General features: G+C 42.9%; 1 protein-coding gene across 12 annotated transcripts in view; it reads left to right on the top strand.

Moving 5' to 3' along the window:
* The window catches only part of LOC112230774 (calcium/calmodulin-dependent protein kinase type II subunit beta), a 64,639-nt gene that overhangs the window by 2,242 nt on the left and 40,624 nt on the right, over window positions 1-21,773 (top strand). For all 12 annotated transcript variants that reach the window (XM_042311060.1, XM_042311059.1, XM_042311061.1 and 9 more), the window contains exons 2-7: window positions 1,931-2,025; window positions 7,276-7,335; window positions 7,531-7,585; window positions 10,430-10,495; window positions 13,516-13,588; window positions 18,930-19,032. In XM_042311060.1, coding sequence (XP_042166994.1) covers window positions 1,931-2,025; window positions 7,276-7,335; window positions 7,531-7,585; window positions 10,430-10,495; window positions 13,516-13,588; window positions 18,930-19,032 — 452 coding nt within the window. The remainder of the gene's footprint in view (window positions 1-1,930; window positions 2,026-7,275; window positions 7,336-7,530; window positions 7,586-10,429; window positions 10,496-13,515; window positions 13,589-18,929; window positions 19,033-21,773) is intronic.

The raw sequence follows: 21,773 nt of genomic DNA on the forward strand, positions 1-21,773 counted from the left end.
TCCTAGGGCTCAGGTCCTCCGAGAGAGAGAGAGAGAAAGAGAGAATTAGAGAGAGCACACATAAATTCACACAGGACACCGAATAGGACAGAAGTACTCCAGATATAACAAACTGACCCTAGCTCCCCAACACATAAACTACTGCAGCATAAATACTGGAGGCTGAGACAGGAGGGGTCAGGAGACACTGTGGCCCCATCCAAGGACACAAACAGGAAGGATATAACCCCACTCACTTTGCCAAAGCACAGCCCCCACACCACTAGAGGGATATCTTCAACCACCAACTTACCATCCTGAGACAAGGCCGAGTATAGCCTACAAAGATCTCCGCCACGGCACAACCCAAGGGGGGGCGCCAACCCAGACAGGAAGATCACATCACTGACTCAACCCACTCAAGTGACGCACCCCTCCTAGGGACGGTATGAAAGAGCCCCAGTAAGCTAGTGACTCAGCCCCTGTAATAGGGTTAGAGGCAGAGAATCCCAGTGGAAAGAGGGGAACCGGCCAGGCAGAGACAGCAAGGGCGGTTCGTTGCTCCAGAGCCTTTCCGTTCACCTTCCCACTCCTGGGCCAGACTACACTCAATCATATGACCCACTGAAGAGATGAGTCTTCAGTAAAGACTTAAAGGTTGAGACCGAGTTTGCGTCTCTTACATGGGTGGACCATTCTATAAAAATTGAGCTCTATAGGAGAAAGCCCTGCCTCCAGCTGTTTGCTTAGAAATTCTAGGGACAATTAGGAGGCCTGCGTCTTGTGACCGTAGGGTACGTGTAGGTATGTACGGCAGGACCAAATCAGAGAGATAGGTAGGAGCAAGCCCATGTAATGTTTTGTAGGTTAGCAGTAAAACCTTGAAATCAGCCCTTGCCTTGACAGGAAGCCAGTGTAGGGAGGCTAGCACTGGAGTAATATGATCAAATTTTTTGGTTCTAGTCAGGATTCTAGCAGCCATATTTAGCACTAACTGAAGTATTTATTTATTTAGTGCTTTATCCGGATAGCAAAAAGTAGAGCATTGCAGTAGTCTAACCTAGATGTGGATTAATTTTTTGGACAGAAAGTTTCAGATTTTTGCAATGTTACGTAGATGGAAAAAGATGTCCTTGAAATGGTCTTGATATGTTCTTCAAAAGAGAGATCAGGGTCCAGAGTAACGCCGAGGTCCTTCACAGTTTTATTTGAGACGACTGTACAACAATTGTCAGATTCAACAGAAGATCTCTTTGTTTCTTGGGACCTAGAACAAGCATCTCTGTTTTGTCCGAGTTTAAAAGTAGAACGTTTGCAGCCATCCACTTCCTTATGTCTGAAACACATGCTTCTAGCAAGGGCAATTTTGGGGCTTCACCATGTTTCATTGAAATGTACAGCTGTGTGTCATCCGCATAGCAGTGAAAGTTAACATTATGTTTTCGAATGACATCCCCGAAATATATAGTGAAAACAATAGTGGTCCTAAAACGGAACCTTGAGGAACACCGAAATTTACAGTTGATTTGTCAGAGGACAAACCATTCACAGAGACAAACTGATATCTTTCCAACAGATAAGATCTAAACCAGGCCAGAACTTGTCCGTGTAGACCAATTTGGGTTTCCAATCTCTCCAAAAGAATGTGGTGAACGATGGTATCAAAAGCAGCACTAAGGTCTAGGAGCACGAGGACAGATGCAGAGCCTCGGTCTGATGCCATTAAAAGGTCATTTACCACCTTCACAAGTGCAGTCTCGGTGCTATGATGGTGAAAGCAGTAGAGGGGTAGTGGACAAGGATATGCCTTCAACCTGTCCAGTTCTTTCAGATCAGTGGGAATGAAGGAAAGGAAACAAGGAGACAGTAGAGGAATTGACTCTAGAATCGTGAGATGCTGCCAGTGCTATATGATATCTAACACCTGTTTTTACCTGCCTTTGTTTCACAGGGGAGCGTTTTCAGTGGTGCGCCGCTGTGTCAAACTGTGCACTGGCCAGGAGTACGCTGCCAAAATCATCAATACCAAAAAGCTATCAGCCAGAGGTGAGACACATACACCATCCCACACACAAACACTGAGTGCCAACTGTAGAATATCTGCACAGTGGGTAAACTGTGTGGTATCTGGTTAAATTAGACACTCTAACGTTTGCTTAGTCCCTATCTCTATGCTGTGTGTGTGTGATAGAGCGAGAGAAGGAGGGATGGAGAGAAAGAGGGTACGTCTGCTCATCAGTGGCTGAAGCTAACAGGAGAAAGCAGAGGCGTTTGGCTGATTGTTCCTCCTCCTCACACTGCCTCTAAGTGTATATGTGCGTGCATGCGTGTGTGTGTCTGTGTGTGTATGTGCTACTGCTGTCCCAGATCTGCAAGCTTACATTAGCATATTTTAGCTGATGCTTGATTCTAAAGAGTGAGACAGTAATTTATGCTCCTCTTGAGAGAGAGCACATGAGAGATAGCGAGAGAGGAGAACCGTTTCTACTGCCAACAGATATGGCACGATAACCACCAAAGCGCTTCATTTAGAGACAAAGGCTGCATCTCAATAGTCTAGTTGCTACCTTCCGTCATCTCCTCCATTTGCGCTGATCTGAAAGAGCTGAACATCTTAAAGAGCTGGTCCTCCATATTCTATTCTTAGAGCAGACGTTGGAAAGAACAGGAAGAGAAGAGGCAAGGAGAGGACACAAGGAAATGAGGACACACACACACGACAGCATGCCCCCCCAGCCTAAGGGATCTAGTTCCTCATCTCTGATTTGGTCTGTTTTGTCACAAAACCAACGCTGCTCGCTCCATGTCCTCATAGAGGGTTCAGGCTGTGTGTGTGTGATGTGTGTGTATGTGCGTGCATGCCTGCGTGCGTGTTTGTGTGCAGTTCCTGTAGTAGTTCCTCAGCACTGACTACTGCATGATCTATGGTGACAGCTTCCTGTCAGGACAGGAACAGGAAGTCTCAGAGGCCAGTCTCAGGATGTGTATAATAGGATAATTAACAGTTTCCTCGAGAAACCTGTAAGATACGCACACACACCTCACATGAGAATACTGAACAACACCAAGGATGCTGTTCAAGTCAATAGTCTAAATTCCCCTTGTCTCCTCTCCCTCTGAGCTGACGTGAGAGAACAGGACAGCTGAATTTGCTTTCACATCAGTGCAGAATACAAATGGAGGAGGGGAGGCAAGAAGAGGAGGACATCTTAAACTATTTAGATACACCTGGTTGTCAGCTGTTGCTAGCCAATAGTAGATATCTGATGAAGAGAGAGAGCGAGCCTGGGGTGTATTCAGTGATGCAGATAGAAGTGTAATAAATAGAGCCGATGACATTCCCTAATCTTCATGGCAGACTATATACAGTTGAAGTCAGAAGTTTACATACACTTAGGTTGGAGTCATTAACTCGTTTTCCAACCACTCCACAGATTTCTTGTTAACAAACTATAGTTTTGGCAAGTTGGTTAGGACATCTCCTTTGTGCATGACACAAGTAATTTTTCCACCAATTGTTTACGGACAGATTATTTCACTTATAATTGACTGTATCACAATTCCAGTGGGTCAGAAGTTAACATACACTAAGTTGACTGTGCCTTTAAACAGCTTGGAAAATTCCAGAAAATGATGTCATGGCTTTAGAAGCTTCTGAGAGGCTATTTGACATCATTTGAGTCAATTGGACGTGTACCTGTGGATGTATTTCAAGACCTACCTTCAAACTCAGTGCCTCTTTGCTTGACATCATGGGAAAATCAAAAGAAATCAACCAAGACCTCAGAAAATGCTTTGTAAACCTCCACAACCTCTACAAGAAATTTCCAAATGCCTGAAGGTACCACATTCATCTGTACAAACAATAGTTCACAGGTATAAACACCATGGAACCAAGCAGCCATCATACCGCTCAGGAGGAGACGCAATCTGTCTCCTGGAGATGAACGTACTTTGGTGCGAAAAGTGCAAATTAATCCCAGAACAACAGCAAAGGACCTTGTGAAGATGCTGGAGGAAACAGGTACCAAAGTATCTATATCCACAGTAAAACGAGTCCTATATCGACATAACCTGAAAGGCCGCTCAGCAAGGAAGAAACCACTGCTCCATAACCGCCATAAGAAAGCCAGACTACGGTTTGCAACTGCACATGGGGACAAAGATCCTACTTTTTGGAGAAATGTCCTCTGGTCTGATGAAACAAAAATAAAACTTAGAATTTGAATTTGGCCATAATGACTATCGTTATGTTTGGAGGGAAAAGGGGGAGGCTTGCAAGCCGAAGAATACCATCCCAACCGTGAAGCACGGGGGTGGCAGCATCATGTTGTGGGGGTGCTTTGCTGCAGGAGGGACTGGTGCACTTCACAAAAGAGATGGCATCATGGGGACGGACAATTATGTGGATATATTGAAGCAACATCTCAAGACATCAGTCAGGAAGTTGAAGCTTGGTCGCAAATGGGTCTTCCAAATGGACAATGACCCCAAGCATACTTCCAAAGTTGTGGCAAAATGGCTTAAGGACAACAAAGTCAAGGTATTGGAGTGGCCATCAGAAAGCCCTGACCTCAATCCCATAGACAATTTGTGGGGAGAACTGAAAAAGTGTGTGCAAGCTTTTTCTACAAACCTGACTCAGTTACACCAGCTCTGTCAGGAGGAACTTATTGTGGGAAGCTTGTGGAAGGCTACCTGAAACGTTTGACCCAAGTTAAACAAATTGAGTGTATGTAAACCTCTGACCCACTGGGAATGTGATGAAAGAAATAAAAGCTGAAATAAATCATTCTATTATTATTATTCTAGTACTATTATTCTGACATTTCACGTTCTTAAAATAAAGTGGTGATCCTAACTGACCTAAGACAGGGAATTTTTACTTGGATTAAATTTGAAAAACTGAGTTTAAATGTACTTGGCTAAGGTGTATGTAAACTTCTGACTTCAACTGTATAATATACAGTACCAGTCAAATGTTTGGACACACCTACTCATTCCAGGGTTTGTCTTTATTTGTACTATTTTCTACATTGTAGAATAATTGTGAAGACATCAAAACTATTAAATAAATCATGTAGTAACCAAAAAAGTGTTATATATATATTCTTCATTGTAGCCACCCTTTGCAATGATGACAGCTTTGCATACACTTTTCATTCTCTCAACCAGCTTCATGTGGTAGTCATCTGGAATGCATTTCAATTAACATGTGTGCCTTCTCAAAAGTTCATTAGTGGAATTTCTTTCCTTCCTAATGCATTTGAGCCAATCGGTTGTGTTGTGACAAGGTAGGGGTGGTATACAGGAGATAGCCCTATTTGGTAAAAGACCAAGTCCATATTATGGCATGAACAGCTCAAATAAGCACGACAGTCCATTATTACTTTAAGACATGAAGGTCAGTCAATCCGGAATATTTCATGAACTTTGAAAGTTTCTTTTAAGAGCATTCGCAAAAACCATCAAGCACTATGATTAAACTGGATTTCATGAGGACCGCCACAGGAAAGGAAGACCCAGAGTTACCTCTGCTGCAGAGGATAAGTTCATTAGAGTTACCAGCCTCAGAAATTACAGCCCAAATAAATGCTTCGCGGAAACTGTGAATCGGGCCTTGAATTTCTCTAAAGAAACCATTACTAAAGGACACTAATAAGAAGAAGATACTTGTTTGAGGCCAAAAATCAGGAGCAATAGACATTAGACTGGTGGAAATCTGTCCTTTGGTCTGGTGAGTCCAAATTTGAGATTTTTGGTTCCAACCGCCATGTCTTTGTGAGACGCAGAGTAGGTGAACGGATGATCTCTGCATGTGTGGTTCCCACTGTGAAGCATGGAGGAGAAGGTGTGATGGTGTGTGGGTGCTTTGCTGGTGTAACTGTCAGTGATTTATTTACAATTCAAGGCATACTTAACCAGCATTGATACCACAGAATTCTGCAGTGATATGCCATCCCATCTGGTTTGCGCTTAGTGGGACTATCATTTGTTTTTCAACAGGTCAATGACCCAAAACACACCTCCAGGCTGTGTAAGGGCTATTTGACCAATAAGGAGAGTGATGGAGTGCTGCATCAGATGAGTGGCCTCCACAATCACCCGACCTCAACCCGATTGAGATGGTTTGGGATGAGTTGGACCGCGGAGTGAGGGAAAAGCAGCCAACAAGTGCTCAGCATATGTGGGAGCTCCTTCAAGACTATTGGAAAAGCATTCCTCATGAAGATGGTTGCAAAGCTGCCATCAAGGCAACGGGTGATTACTTTGAAGAATCTAAAATCTAAAAATATATTTTTATTTGTTTAACACTTTTTTGGTTATTACATCATTACATATGTGTTATTTCATAGTGTTGATGTCTTCACTATTATTCTACAATGTAGAAAATAGTCCAAATAAAGAAAAACCCAAACTGTTGACCGGTACTGTGTGGTACATATTATGTTCTTTATAACACATTTCTAAACTTTCCGTAACATCGCACCCTATTGAACAAACCCCTGGCAAACCCCGGGCTGAACTGAACTGGCTGTTATACAGTATATAAGGCTGGGTTGTACTATATTGTAAAACGCTAAGTTCCTAGTGGAAGTCCCGGAAAGTGTTACCTGACACAACACACTGGCACCCACCATCTACAACAGTGTTCTACTTTTAATAGGTCAGATACTGCAGAGCCCTGTGCTGCAGCTGGAACCTGGAGGAGGACACCTTGGACTGGAGGGAAAAAACAGGCTAGAAGCTGTGTTTTTCAACCTCACTTTGCCCCTGGAGGCATGTGTTCAAACCCAGTCTGCGCAACTTTCCATTCTATGTCCCTCTCCTTTATCTCCTGATCTCTGACACAACCTAATATCTAAGATGTGTATGGATTATTTACATACAAAGGCCAACACTTCCCTCTGGGGAAAAAAATAGGTTGTGTGTGTCAACAGATTCTTCTTTATTTCAACTGAAATATCTCTCTATTGCTCTCTATTCTGTATCTCTCCTCTTGTCTCCTTGGTTCTACTCCTTCCCCTCTCCCTCCATCCCTTATTATGGGGAGTTAATATGGGCAAATGCAACCCTCAGGGTATATACAACACTGTATGTGGGCAGGAATGTGTGCATGTGTGTGCCCATACTTATATTGATGGAGACGTCATATTTTTCAATCTTGCTCGCATCCTGTTGGATACACTTACAGCAAACATTTGATATCCTTCTCTTGAGATAATATCAAAGATAATATTGCATCATATTATGATATGATTGTACCAAGATTATATCTCCATCTTCTCTCCTCAGATCACCAGAAGCTGGAGCGAGAAGCCAGGATCTGCAGATTGCTCAAACACTCCAATATCGGTCAGTACTTGTAACTCTCTCCCTGCTGCTGGTGCTGCTGCAGCACAGGAATAGAATAGAGAATGCTTTCTGCTGACGTTCTCAACCCATCTCTCTTCTCCCCCCTCTCTCTCCTTCCTCTCTCTCTCACTCGGTTCTCCCTACCCACCCACCCACCCTCTCTCTCTCTCTCTCTCTCTCTCTCCCTCCCTCTAGTTCGTCTCCATGACAGTATATCAGAGGAGGGCTTCCACTACCTTCTGTTTGACCTGTGAGTGGCAGCGCTCCCACATCCCTCTCTATATATTTTATCGCTCCCTCCTCCCATTCTCTTTCCTTCCTTTCCTTCTCGGCTTCCTTCTTATCTCCCTCTCCTCTCATACTCCCCCTCTCCTCTTCCTTCTTATCTCTCTCCCCCCTCTCCTCTCTTATCTCCCTCCCTCTCTCTTCCTTCCTTCTTATCTCCCTCTCCTCTCATACTCCCCCTCTCCTCTTCCTTCTTATCTCCTCTCCTCTCATACTCCCCCTCTCCTCTTCCTTCTCTCCCCTCCTCTCTCCTTCCTTATCTCCCTTCTTATCTCCCTCTCCTCTCCTCCCTCTCTCCTTCCTTCTTATCTCCCTCTCCTCTCATACTCCCCCCCCTCTCCTCTTCCTCTTATCTCCCTCTCCTCTTCTTATCTCCTCTCCTCTCCCCTCTCCTCTTCCTTCTTATCTCCCTCTCCTCTCATACTCCCCTCTCCCCCTCTCCTCCTTCCTCCCCCCTTATCTCCCCTCTCCTCTCATACTCCCCCTCTCCTCTTCCTTCTTCATTGCTTCTTCTCACTCCTCTTTTTCGGTCATTCTCTCCCCGTTTCCAAGGAGATTTCCCCCAATTACATAACCATCCCCCCTTTGCACACACTCAGTTCCATCTTTAGCCTTCCACACATGCACACAAACACTCACTCACACACATATACTGCCCCGCAGTGGAGCCTGTCTCCATGGCAACCCAGCCAGAGAGATTCCTGCAGAGCTGAGGGTTTCCCCCTAATGAGGACATCCCCCTCCGGTGTGTGTGTGCGTGCGCATGCATATTTGGTTGTGTGTGCTTGCATGTGTGTGTGTGCGTGCGTGTGTGTGTGCATGTCACTGTGTGTGTCCTTACAAAAAAACACGTAAAAGAATCACCTGAAAAAACCTATGTAAGAAAAAGTACGTGGTTTTTGGACACATATGAACAAATGAAAAGTGTTTTCCATTAACTTGTGAAGTTTCACATGGGTTTTTCACATGAACACAAAATAGTGGTTTCCCAAAATTTCACATGTGATATTCTAAGTTTCACATGTTCTTTTGTAACCGGCAGAGTTAGAACCCGGGTCTCCCCGGGTATCTTATCACATCCGGCCGTGTTTCGGAGTCCCATAGGGCGGCACACAATTGGCCCAGCGTCGTCGGGGGTAGGCCATCATTGTAAATAAGAATTTGTTCTTAACTGACTTGCCTAGTTAAATATTAAATAAATATTAAAAGCATTACAATAATATTTACGTTTTGAGTTTGTTCAAAGTAATGATTAGCAAAATCAGGTAAATTGACAAATCACAATTTAACCTCAAATTCGACTTATTTTGACATCTCGTTGTTTTTAGCTGTATAGATGATGTATTGGTGTTTTCAGTGTATTTGGCTTTCGGATGAGGCGGTTAAGTTAACTGACTAACTCTGATAGCGCTATTTCAAAACCATCTCTTTGTAGAAAAGTATCTGTTTACATTCATTCCATAAATAACACATTCACAAAAGCAAACATGCCACACTTTCAAATACGTTAAAATCCCTTTTAAGCCTGTGCATTAAATGTAACAAAAAACAATGGACAGCTAACAAAAGCAGAAGCTAAAAATAGCTAGCTAGGACAAAATGGAAGGCTAGCTCGTGCCTATCACTAAGCTAGCTAGGACAAAATGGAAGGCTAGCTCGTGCCTATCACTAAGCTAGCTAGCTAGCAATTAGCATGCGACCATTAGATAGACATTTCACAAAAAGTTACCTTCTAAAATACGTCATTAGCGTGGTTCATATGTACACAAATGTACACAAGCTAGCTACTTAGCTTGGCTACACTCATGTAAATAGGATAACCTCAATTGTTTTGACCGAGAGAAACTAATAAATTATACATCAAAATGAACAGAAAACTCAACACAGTTTAGTTAAACATGTTTAGCTCTTGATTTGAAAAAAAAAAACAACCATCTGTGAAAACAGGATAAAAAACAAGGAGACACAGAGAGCTAGCTTCTCTGTTCTTTCCAACGGTCACTGACCGACGTGCGAAGAAAGGAGGCGGGTGTCTTCAGTAGTAACAGAGAGAGAGATGCCTCTCCCTAATGGTAGCGCTAAGTACATGTATATCAATTCAACACTATGGAGGATTACAATAATACAAATGGAGCAGATGGCTCAGAAATAATTATTAGGTTAAGTAACCTTTTTACAGAATGACATTACAGAATTTGCAATTCCACTTGTGGAAACATTGCCACCTTTTCACAAGTGAAGAGAATAACACTATTTCACCCCCACATGTGAACTTGCAATTCCACATGTGAAAGTTTGAAGAGTTTTCTTCCACGTTAAACTGCAAATGTGATTTTCACATATTCATGTTTTTCAAATGTGAACTTGCAATTCACTTGTGGAGGTGAAAACATGTTATGCTCTGCACATGTGAACAGGGGGTGTTAACATCTGGGCTCCTGAGTGGCGTGGTGGTCAAAGGCACTGCATCTCAGTGCAAGAGGCGTCACTATAGTACCTGGTTCGAATCCAGGCTGTATCACATACGGTCGTGATTGGGAGTCCCATAGGGCCGCGCACAATTGGCCCAGCGTCGTCTGGAGTAGGCTGTCATTGTAAATAAGAATTTGTTCTTTAACTGACTTGCCTAGTTAAATAAAGGTTACATGATTATTTATTTATTTTACTCTGAATGTAATACGTGAAAATATGTTTAAGTTCAATGTGATTTTCACATGTGAAACCGCATTGCCACGTTTTCTTTTGTAAGGGTGTGTGTGTGTGTGTGTGTGTGTGTGTGTGTGTGTAAACTAGTCTCTTTGTGTTGTAGAGTGACAGGTGGAGAGCTGTTTGAGGACATTGTGGCCAGAGAGTACTACAGTGAAGCAGATGCCAGGTAAACACCTTTTTACACAGTTCACCCTCTTCCATCAGCTTGCTCTATCATGTGCTCTCTCTCTCAATTCAATTCAAGGGCTTTACACTAGTTTCTGCACCGGACTTACAGCCAGTGTCTGAGTTTTACGTGAGCTAATAACTTACCGTCTGTTTGGCTCACATTCTAATGACCTACTTAGCTAACATAGCTAGATCGGTGCAATATTAGCGACACCAATCAAAATGTGAGGAGTCAACGTTTACAACACATACAAACAGAACGTTGTAACCCGAATAAAAAGACAGGCTTCTCCATTGATTGGCTAGCAGACAACTAACTTTTCCAGCTTTCATGACTAACATACTGTAGATGGCGCGGTAGCTCGTTCCCGTGCTATGTTAGCTAGCTAGTTGTTGTTGGTTGTTGCGGGAAACTGATAGTTTCAACAAATTAAGCGACATCCCATCAATGTGACGCAGAAATACATTAAAGATAGTGTCGTTGTTAGTATGTGGAGAATAACTATAGCCGGGGCACTTTACCTGGCAAATAAACAGTTGCTATTCCAGTGGCTACTGTATTATTTTTTTAGTTCACTCTTGTCTTCTGCCATTTTTTTTTCAATGCACCAATCAACTGTTTGGTTACTTGTACCAAGAGCCAATCATGTGTCATCAAACTATCTGTTCGTGTTGGGAATAGAAAAAGCGGTTTGGTTACACTGCCCTCTTCTACCTTATTAGACATAGCTACCAAAGTAAGTGCTTTTAACAAACTGTTGGCCTATTCGAACTGCTTTGTTTCAATCAAAGCACACATTTTACCTAGTGGCGTGCCTCATGAGAGACATGTGACCATTCACACAATCAACCGGAAATCTCATAAGAAATCGTAACGTTGTTGTTGCTGTCTTGGAGTAGCATTATACTATGTATTATATTAAATTCTGTTACTTAGAATGCTAATTACGGAGAGGCTGCATTTCCCAAATTCTCTGGAACCCTCTTCCCAATAGCAACAAATCTGAGCTTCTGCCCATGTGCAGAATTATCTACATTACACACAGACCTTGCTCTACAGAGAATTACAGGCTACTCTGGCGAATGGTGTTGTTTAATAAAGTCAGATCAATTGTCAAAGGTTACCCTGCTCTCTCCTTCGTATTCTTGCTATAACCTGACTTGCCTAGTTAAATAAAGGTTAAATAGCATCGCAGTGCTAGCTGTGCCACTAGAGATTCTGGGTTTGAGTCCAGGCTCTGTCGCATGCGGCCGGCCGCGACCGGGTGGCCCATGGGGCGGCGCACAATTGGCCCAGCGTCGTCCGGGTTAGGGAGGGTTTGGCCGGTCGGGATACCCTTGTCTCATCGCGCACTGGCGATGTGTCAAGAAGGTTGGGTTGTGTTTCAGAGGACGCATGGCTCTCGACCTTCGCCTCTCCCGAGTCCATACGGGAGTTGCAGCGATGAGACAAGACATGTAACTACTACCAATTGGATACCACAAAAAAGGGGTGAAAAATATAAAATAAATAAAGTTTAAATAACTAAAATTGGCATGGGAAACATTGCCATTTTGAGTCTCTCTTACTCTCCCTCCCTGTTCAATGTTACTCTCAGTTTTACCTTTCCATAGCAGACAGACAGACAGACAGACAGACAGACAGACAGACAGACAGACAGACAGACAGACAGACAGACAGACAGACAGACAGACAGACAGACAGACAGACAGACAGACAGACAGACAGACAGACAGACAGACAGACAGACAGACAGACAGACAGACAGACAGACACAGACAGACAGACAGACAGACAGACAGACAGACAGACAGACAGACAGACACAGACAGACAGACAGACACAGACAGACAGACAGACAGACAGACACAGACAGACAGACTTAAATCAATGTGACTGTGGAGGCGTTGTGTGGGGGTGGGAGAGAGAGAAAGGGAAATTGGACAGAGTGAAAGAGGTAAGTTAGAAAATAGCAAGGATAGAGGGAGTACTGTATGAGGGGTAGAGGAAATTGAGAAAAGATTGGAAGTGCACATACATATTTCATGGTGTGTGTGAAATTTGCTACATTGCCCTACCCTGAGTGTGTGTGTTCAGATTTTTTCCCGCATTGCATGTGTTCTCTGTCCGTCTGTCTGCCTATCCAAGACTGGTTGTATTTGCTTGTGGCAACAAAAGAAAGTGAAAGTCAGAGATAAAGAGAGGGAAAGTATTTCTCAGTCAAAGAAACTGGGAGTGAAATTAACATTTTAAATTGTAATTGTTATAATTGGGTGAAGTATATTTTCTATTTTGTGTTTGACACATTTTTTAAAAATAAGCCAGAGAAAGTCACCAAGTTTGACATAGCCTCTCCTAAACACACACACACACCCTCCTTTTTGTCAAACAGATTAATAGACAGAGGAGACAGTGTTTGTGTGCTTGTGAGTGTGTACTTGCATGTGAGTTCGTCTGTGTGTGTGTGTAACTCACGTCATAGGCTCCATCCCAAAATGGAGGATACCCCACTAGCAGGATGTACAGGATCACACCTATACATAAACACCCACACACGGACGCACTCAGGCATGCAAGCACACTCCTACGCTGCCTGACTCGTATAGTGCAGTTCCTCTTCAACATCTCGCTGGCAGGTGTTCACACACACACTGTGGCAGGTTCCACTGTTCAAGTCAATGTGGAGTGTTTTAGGTATGCTGATATTCAAGAGCATCCGCTCCTTTGTAGTCCTTCACGACAGAAAGACACAGGAGTGGACTTGAGCTGTGGGTGTATTGACATGTTCATGCACTTTTTCATGCACTCTTTAAGTGTGTGTATCAAATACCTTCAAATACTTGAAAGTTGAGGAGTGCTTGATTTTAGCTTGGAGTTTCCACTTTTGGGACTTAAATAGAATAGAACATAAATTTGTCTTGCACAATTTAAAAGCACTGCAATACACCACACGGAACACAGATCAGATGCAGCACACCGGCAGAGACTAACCGACTCCCCCTGCTGTTGTTATACAGTCACTGCATCCAGCAGATCCTGGAGGCCGTGCTACACTGTCACCAGTCGGGTGTGGTACACAGAGACCTCAAGGTGAGTTACAGATTATTTTAATCACTTTGGCACTATATTCACAATACAGTTGAAGTCGGAAGTTTACATACACTTAGGTTGGAGTCATTAAAACTCATTTTTCAACCACTCCACAAATGTCTTGTTAACAAACTATAGTTTTGTCAAGTTGGTTAGGACATCTACTTTGTGCATGACAAGTCATTTTTCCAACAATTGTTTACAGACAGATTATTTCACTTATAATTCACTGTATCACAACTCCAGTGGGTCAGAAGTTTACATACACAAAGCTGACTGTGCCTTTAAACAGCTTGGAAAATTCCCCAAAATTATGTCATGGCTTTAGAAGCTTCTGATAAGCTAATTGACATCATTTGAGTCAATTAGAGGTGTACCTGTGGATGTATTTCAAGGCCTACCTTCAAACCCAGTGCCTCTTTGCTTGACATCATGGGAAAATCTAAAGAAATCAGCCAAGGCCTCAGAATTTTTTTTTGTAGACCCCCACAAGTCTGATTCATCCTTGGGAGCAATTTCCAAATGCCTGAAGGTACCACAATCATTTATACAAACAATAGTACGCAAGTATAAACACCATGGGACCACGCAGCCGTCATACCGCTCAGGAAGGAGACGCGTTCTGTCTCCTAGAGATTAACGTACTTTGGTGTCGAAAAGTGCAAATCAATCCCAAAACAACAGCAAAGGACCTTGTGAAGATGCTGGAGGACACAGGTACAAAAGTATCTATATCCACAGTAAAACGAGTCCTATATCGACATAACCTGAAAGGCCGCTCAGCAAGGAAGAAGCCACTGCTCCAAAACCGCCATAAAAAGCCAGACTACAAAGATTGTACTTTTTGGAGAAATATCCTCTGGTCTGTTAAAACAAAAACAGAACTGTTTGGCCATAATGACCATCGTTATGTTTGGAGGAAAAAGGGGGAGGCTAATTTTCCTACCTCATGATGCCATCTATTTTGTGAAGTGCATCAGTCCCTCCTGCAGCGAAGCACACCCAGAACATGATGCTGCCACCCCGTGCTTCACGGTTGGGATGGTGTTCTTTGGCTTGCAAGCCTCCCCCTTTTTCCTCCAAACATAACGATGGTCATCACTATAGTTTGTTCACAAGACATTTGTGGAGTGGTTGAAAAATTTGTTTTAATGACTCCAACCTAAGTGTATGTAAACTTCTGATTTCATCTGTATGCTGAAACAACATCTCAAGACATCAGTCATGAAGTTAAAGCTTGGTTGCAAATGGGTCTTCCAAATGGACAATGACCCCAAACATACTTCCAAAGTTGTGGCAAAATGGCTAAAGGACAACAAAGTCAAGGTATTGGAGTGGCCATCAGAAAACCCTGACCTCAATACTATAGAACATTTGTGGGGAGAACTGAAAAAGCGTGTGCGAGCAAGGAGGCCTACCTACAAACCTGACTCAGTTACACCAGCTCTGTCAGGAGGAATGGGCCAAAATTCACCCAACTTATTGTGGGAAGCTTGTGGAAGGCTACCTGAAATGTTTGACCCAAGTTAAACAATTTGAAGACAATGCTACCAAATACTAATTGAGTGTATGCAAACTTCTGACCCACTGGGAATGTGATGAAAGAAATAAAAGCTTAAATAAATAATTATTTCTGACATTTCACATTCTTAAAATAAAGTGGTGATCCTAACTGGCCTAAGACAGGGAATTTTTACTAGGATTAAATGTCAAGAATTGTGAAACTGAGTTTAAATGTATTTGGCCAAGGTGTATGTAAACTACCGACTTCAACTATGTTGAACGCTAGTAACGCAGCCACTGGTAACACTAGTGACGCAGCCACTGGTAACACTAGTGACGCAGCCACTGGTAACACTAGTGACGCAGCCACTGGTAACACTAGTGACGCAGCCACTGGTAACACTGACGCAGCCACTGGTAACAGTGACGCAGCCACTGGTAACACTGGTGACGCAGCCACTGGTAACACTGGTGACGCAGCCACTGGTAAGCCACTGGTAACACTGGTGACGCAGCCACTGGTAACACTGGTGACGCAGCCACTGGTAACACTAGTGACGCAGCCACTGGTAACACTAACACTGGTGACGCAGCCACTGCAGCGCAGCCACTGGTAACACTTGACGCAGCCAGCACAGCCACTGGTAACATTGACGCAGCCACAAATAACTGGTTGACGCAGCCACTGGTAACACTGGTGAAGCCACTGGTAAACTAGTGACGCAGCCACTGGTAACAAAAATTCAGCACCTTTCATTGCAAATAATTTGATTTTACAATGTGATTTTCTGGATTTTTTTTCCTCATTTTTGTCTGTCATAGTTGAAGTGTACCTATGATGAAAATTACAGGCCTCATCTTTTTAAATGGGAGAACTTGCACAATTGGTGGGTGACTAAATACTTTTTTGCCCCACTGTATTACAGTCCTGTATTGGCCAATGCAATTTTAGTAATTTGTGTGTTGTACTTAGTCAATTGAAAATGTGCTTAGAGTTTTGAGGTTTGTACAAGAGTTGTGAACATTTACCACATACTTGTGAAAATTGCACCAAAGCGCAACTGTAATTGTGTGTGTATCTTGGTGTCAGCTGGACGAAAAGAGATTGTGTGTGTGTGTCCTCACAAGAATAGTAAGCCAACTAAAATTCAGTGAAGTGAGTTGCCGGTCCTCACTTCTAAAACAGCTACTTTAGGCATTTGGGTTAGAGTTAGTTAGAATTAGGGTTTGGAGTAGGACAAGGGTTTGGACTAGGGTTAGGGAGAATAGGATTTAGAATGGGAATCAATTAAAGTATAGTAAGACATAGATGTGTGTGTAATTGTCAAGGCATAAGAATAGGTTAGGATCGATTTTCTACAAACCTGTCATGCTCCTGACACAATAAAAATGCCATAAGTTTAATAAAACTGCTCTCTACCTGAATACTCTGAGATAGCTCTGCCGTCATGCTGACATTATACAGCAGTCCCACTGTGTGTGTGTGTGTGTGTGTGGACATGTTGTGGGTACCAGAAGTCCCCACAAGAATAGTAAACGAACAAAAATGTGACCAACTGGGGACATTTTGTTAGTCCCCACAGGGCCAAATGCTATTTCTAGGGGGTTTAGGATTAAGGTTAGAATTATGTGAAGAGCTAGGGTTAGGGTTAAAGTTAGGTTAGGTTTTTGGGTTAAGGCTAGGGTTAAGGTTAGGTTTACGCCCATCTGCCATTCACAACGCCCTAGCAAAACAGAAACCTACTTGAAGGTAACAGCGCTCACTGTTGCCCCTAATGTCCGGCTTCCACATCATCTCCCGACATCCTCAGACATGGATGGACGATGACCTGGCTGCTAATCTCGCAGTGGATCTTGAACGACCTGGCTGGTATGTGTAGGCCAGCATCCCGGAGTCGCCTCTTCACTGTGGATGTTGAGACTGGTGTTTTGCGGGTACTATTTAATGAAGCTGCCAGTTGAGGACTTGTGAGGCGTCTTTCTCAAACTAGACACTCCAATGTACTTGTCCTCTTACTCAGTTATGCACCGAAGCCTCCCACTCTTTCTATTCTGGTTAGACAGTTTGCGCTGTTGTGTGAAGGGAGTAGTATAGTCATTTGCAGTCATTTACAACATTAACAATGTCTACACTGTATTTCTGATCAATTTGATGTTATTTTAATTGACAAAATTTTTTTGCTTTTCTTTCAAAAACAAGGACATTTCTAAGTGACCCCAAATGTTTGAATGGTAGTGTGTGTGTGCGTATGTGGATGCTTGTGTGTGTGAGTCTCTCTGTGTGTGTACACTACCAGTCAAAAGTTTTAGAACACCTGCTCATTCAAATGTTTTTTCTTTATTTTTACTATTTTCTACATTGTAGAATAATAGTGAATACATCAAAACGATGAAATAACACATATGGAATCATGTAGTAACCAAAAAAGTGATAAACAAATCGAGATTCTTCAAATAACCACCCTCTGCCTTGATGACAGCTTTGCACACACTTGGCATTCTCTCAACCAGCATCATGAAGTAGTCACCTGGAATGCATTTCAATTAACAGGTGTGTCTTCTTAAAAGTTCATTTGTGGAATTTCTTTCCATCTTAATGCATTTGAGCCAATCAGTTGTGTTGTGACAAGGTAGGGGTGGTATACAGAAGATAGCCCTATTTGGTAAAAGACCAAGTCCATATTATGGCAGGAACAGCTCAAATAAGTAAGGAGAAAAGACAGTCCATCATTACTTTAAGACATCAAGGTCAATCTATATGGAACATTTCATTAACTTTGGAAGTTTCTTGCAGTCGCACAAACCATCAAGCACTATGATGAAACTGGCTTTCATGAGGACGGCCACAGGAAAGGAAGACCCAGAGTTACCTCTGCTGCAGAGGATAAGTTCATTAGAGTTACCAGCCTCAGAAATCGCAGCCCAAATAAATGCTTGAGGATAAGTTCATTAGAGTCCAAATTCAAGATTTTTGGTTCAAACCTCCGTGTCTTTGTGAGACGCAGAGTAGGTGAATGGATGATCTCCGCATGTGTATTTCCCACCATAGAGCATGGAGGAGGTATTATGGTGTGGGAGTGCTTTGCTGGTGACACTGTATGTGATTTAATTAGAATTCAAGGCACACTTAACAAGCATGGCTCCCGCAGCATTCTGCAGCGATACACCATCCCATCTGGTTTGTGCTTAGTGGGACTATCATTGGTTTTTCAATAGGACAATGATCCAACACACCTCCAGGCTGTGTACGGGCTATTTGACCAAGAAGGAGAGTGATGAAGTGCTGCATCAGATGACCTGGCCTCCACAATCCCCCGACCTCAACCAAATTGAGATGCTTTGGTATGAGTTGGACTGCAGAGTGAAGGAAAATCAGCCAACAAGTGCTCAGGATATGTGGGAACTCCTTCAAGAGTGTTGGAAAAGCATTCCAGGTGGAGCTGGTTGAGAGAATGCCAAGAGTGTAGAAAGCAAAGGGTGGCTACTTTGAAGAATATCAAATATATTTTGATTTGTTTAACACTTTTTTGGTTACTACATGATTCAATGTGTGTTATTTCAAAGTTTTGATGTCTTCGGTATTATTCTACAATGTAGGAAATAGTACAAATAAAGAAAAACCCTTGAATGACTACATTAGGTGTTCTAAAACTTTTGACCGGTAGTGTATGTGTACATGCATGTTCATGTGTGTGTGTGTGTGTGTGCAAGTGCATTACTACTACATGATTTTAGGCCTAGCACCATATAATAACATTTTAAACATATTTAATAGGATCTGTGTGCACAACACCCCATGAAAGTGTCTGCCTTCATGTCCCGTCTGTCCCCTGTGTAGCCAGAGAACTTGCTGCTGGCCAGTAAGTGTAAGAACGCTGCAGTGAAGTTGGCTGACTTTGGACTGGCCATCGAGGTGCAGGGAGACCAACAGGCATGGTTCGGTACGTCCACACACACACACACACACACACACACACACACACACACACCCTGTATTCATGTTTTAACACGTGTTTGTGTGGCCCAGAGACTAGCTATTCTCTTGTAAGAATATTTTTTCATATTCACATTTTTAAACCTCAATTATATATATTTTTATTAATCAACCTTATCTTCAAGGTATACAGTGCATTCTGAAAGTATTCAGACCCCTTCACTTTTTCCACATTTTGTTACGTTACAGCCTTATTCTAAAATATATAAAATAATTTCCCCCCCTCATCAATCTACACATAATACCCCATAATGACCAACAAGATTTTCTGGTCTGATGAAACCAAGATCGAACTCTTATGTCCTGAATGCCAAGCGTTACGTCTGGAGGAAACCTGGCTCAATCCCTACGGTGAAGCATGGTGGTGGCAGCATCATGCTGTGAGGATAGTTTTCAGCGGCAGGGTCTGGGAGACGTGTCAGGATCAAGGGAAAGATGAACGGAGCAAAGTACAGAGAGATCCTTGATGAAAACCTGCTCCAGAGTGCTCAGGACCTCAGACTGGGGTGAAGGTTCACTTTCCAACAGGACAACGACCTTCAGCACACGGCCAAGACCTAAAAATATCTATTGTTTATATATTTGCAAAAAATGATTAAATTATTGAGTAGTGTGTGTAGATGGATGAGAAGAACAACATTTAATCTGTTTTAGAAGAAGGCTGTCACGTAAGAATGTGGAAAAAGTTAAGTGGTCCGTTTACTCTCCGAATGCACTGTAAATGCATTGTTTTGCTTCGGTGAAAGTTGTTACACTCAACTATACATATATATATATATTTTTTTTTTCATTAGTCCACTGTTAAATACAGTTCCAAATGTCAGCAGTCAAGTTTTCAAAATATTGGAGTTTCACATCATCATGACGCAAAATGCATCCCATGACGCAAAATGCATCCCATGACGCAAAATGCATCCCATGACGCAAAATGCATCCCATGACGCAAAATGCATCACATGACGCAAAATGCATCACATGACGCAAAATGCATCACATGACGCAAAATGCATCACATGACGATGTGGCAAGTGACGCTTTTCTTCTTGAAAGTCCAATATCTTAAACTCTTGACGTGCGAAACATTTTGGGACTGTATTAACAGTGGACTAATGAAAAAAATACCAAAATATACACTGAGTGTACAAACATTATGATTGAACTCTTTCCATGACAGACTGACCAGGTGAATCCAGGTGAAAGCTATGATCCCATATTGATGTCACTTGTTAAATCCACTTCAATCACGACAATGCTTTCGACACCTTGTAGAGTCCATGCCCTGAGGATGCCCTGAGGAATTTAGGCTGTACTTGCTCTATCTCTCTCGCTTTATTTTTAAGTCAATTAATTTGTTCAAAACTGTTCAACTATTGTCTTTCTCTTTGAGTCAACTATTCACCACATTTTATGCACTGTAGTGCTAGCTAGCTGGCTGTAGGTTATGTATTAGATTAATTCTCTGATCCTTTGATTGGGAGGACAACATGTCAGTTCATGCTGAAAGAGCTCTGATAGGTTGGAGGACGTCCTCCGGAAGTTGCCATAATTACTGTGTAAGTCTATGGAAGGGAATGAGAAGCATGACCTTCCTTATCAGATATGAAAGTAAGACCCAGATGCAGACACATTGAATTAACAATGGTATAATAATCCAACAGGGGCAGGCAATAGACCTGTCAAGGCAGGCAGGGGTCAGTAAACCAGAGGTGGGGCAACGGTACCAGACGGCAGGCAGGCTAAGGGGGGGGGGGCAGGCATGGGTCAGTAAACCAGACGTGGGTCAACGGTACCAGACGGCAGTGAGGGTCAGGGTAGGCAGAGGTCAATAATCCAGAGGTGGGGCAAAGGTACAGGTCGGCAGGCAGGGTCAGGGGCAGGCAGAGGGGTCAGGCAGGCGGGCTCAGAGTTAGAACAGGCAAGGGTCAAAACCAGGAGGGCGAGAAAAGGAGAGCCTGGGAAAAGCAGGAGCTGAGAACAAAAACACTGGTTGACTTGACAAACTGTCAACAGACAAACAGAGAACACAGGTATAAATACACAGGGGATAATGGGGAAGATGGGCGACACCTGTGCATACCTGGTTGGCCGGGGTGCCGGCGGTGGAAGTCGGCGATGAGGCCTGGGTCCAGGATGTCTCTAGCGTGTACCCAGCACCTCTCCTCTGGGCCATAACACTCCCAGTCAACCAGGTACTGGAAACCCCTGCCCTGTGGTTGACACTCAGGAGGTGTCTCACCGTGGACGCTCTCATCCAGGTATGGTGACAGCGGCGGAAGAACATCTGGGCAGAGGGATTGCTGACTTATTGATCGATGGTTGCTCAAGAGAACAGAATGACAGGAGAATTGTAGAATGTCAGGTGTTGGAACCCCTGGAACCCCCTCGTTTGTTGTGTCATAAGTCATGTTAGATCAAATTGGATATATTCTAATTCAATACTTTCTTTATTGCATCATAGTCAGTTACACAGCATGATTTACATTGCAAATACAAAATGTAAAAACAAATCAATACAAAAATGAACACAGTAGGCCTAAGCTTACAAAAAAATAACCTGTCAAAAACTACAATTTGTACAGCAGGACTTCCCAGTTCAGCTGTCCATTTCAGTGAAATAAATGTATTTCAGTTTAAAATGACATTGTTGATTATGGTATTTGGTAACCGTTTTCAACTAAATAAAAGACA

This window comes from Oncorhynchus tshawytscha, linkage group LG33 (genome assembly GCF_018296145.1).
Source record: "Oncorhynchus tshawytscha isolate Ot180627B linkage group LG33, Otsh_v2.0, whole genome shotgun sequence".
Classification (NCBI taxonomy): Eukaryota; Metazoa; Chordata; class Actinopteri; order Salmoniformes; family Salmonidae; genus Oncorhynchus; species Oncorhynchus tshawytscha.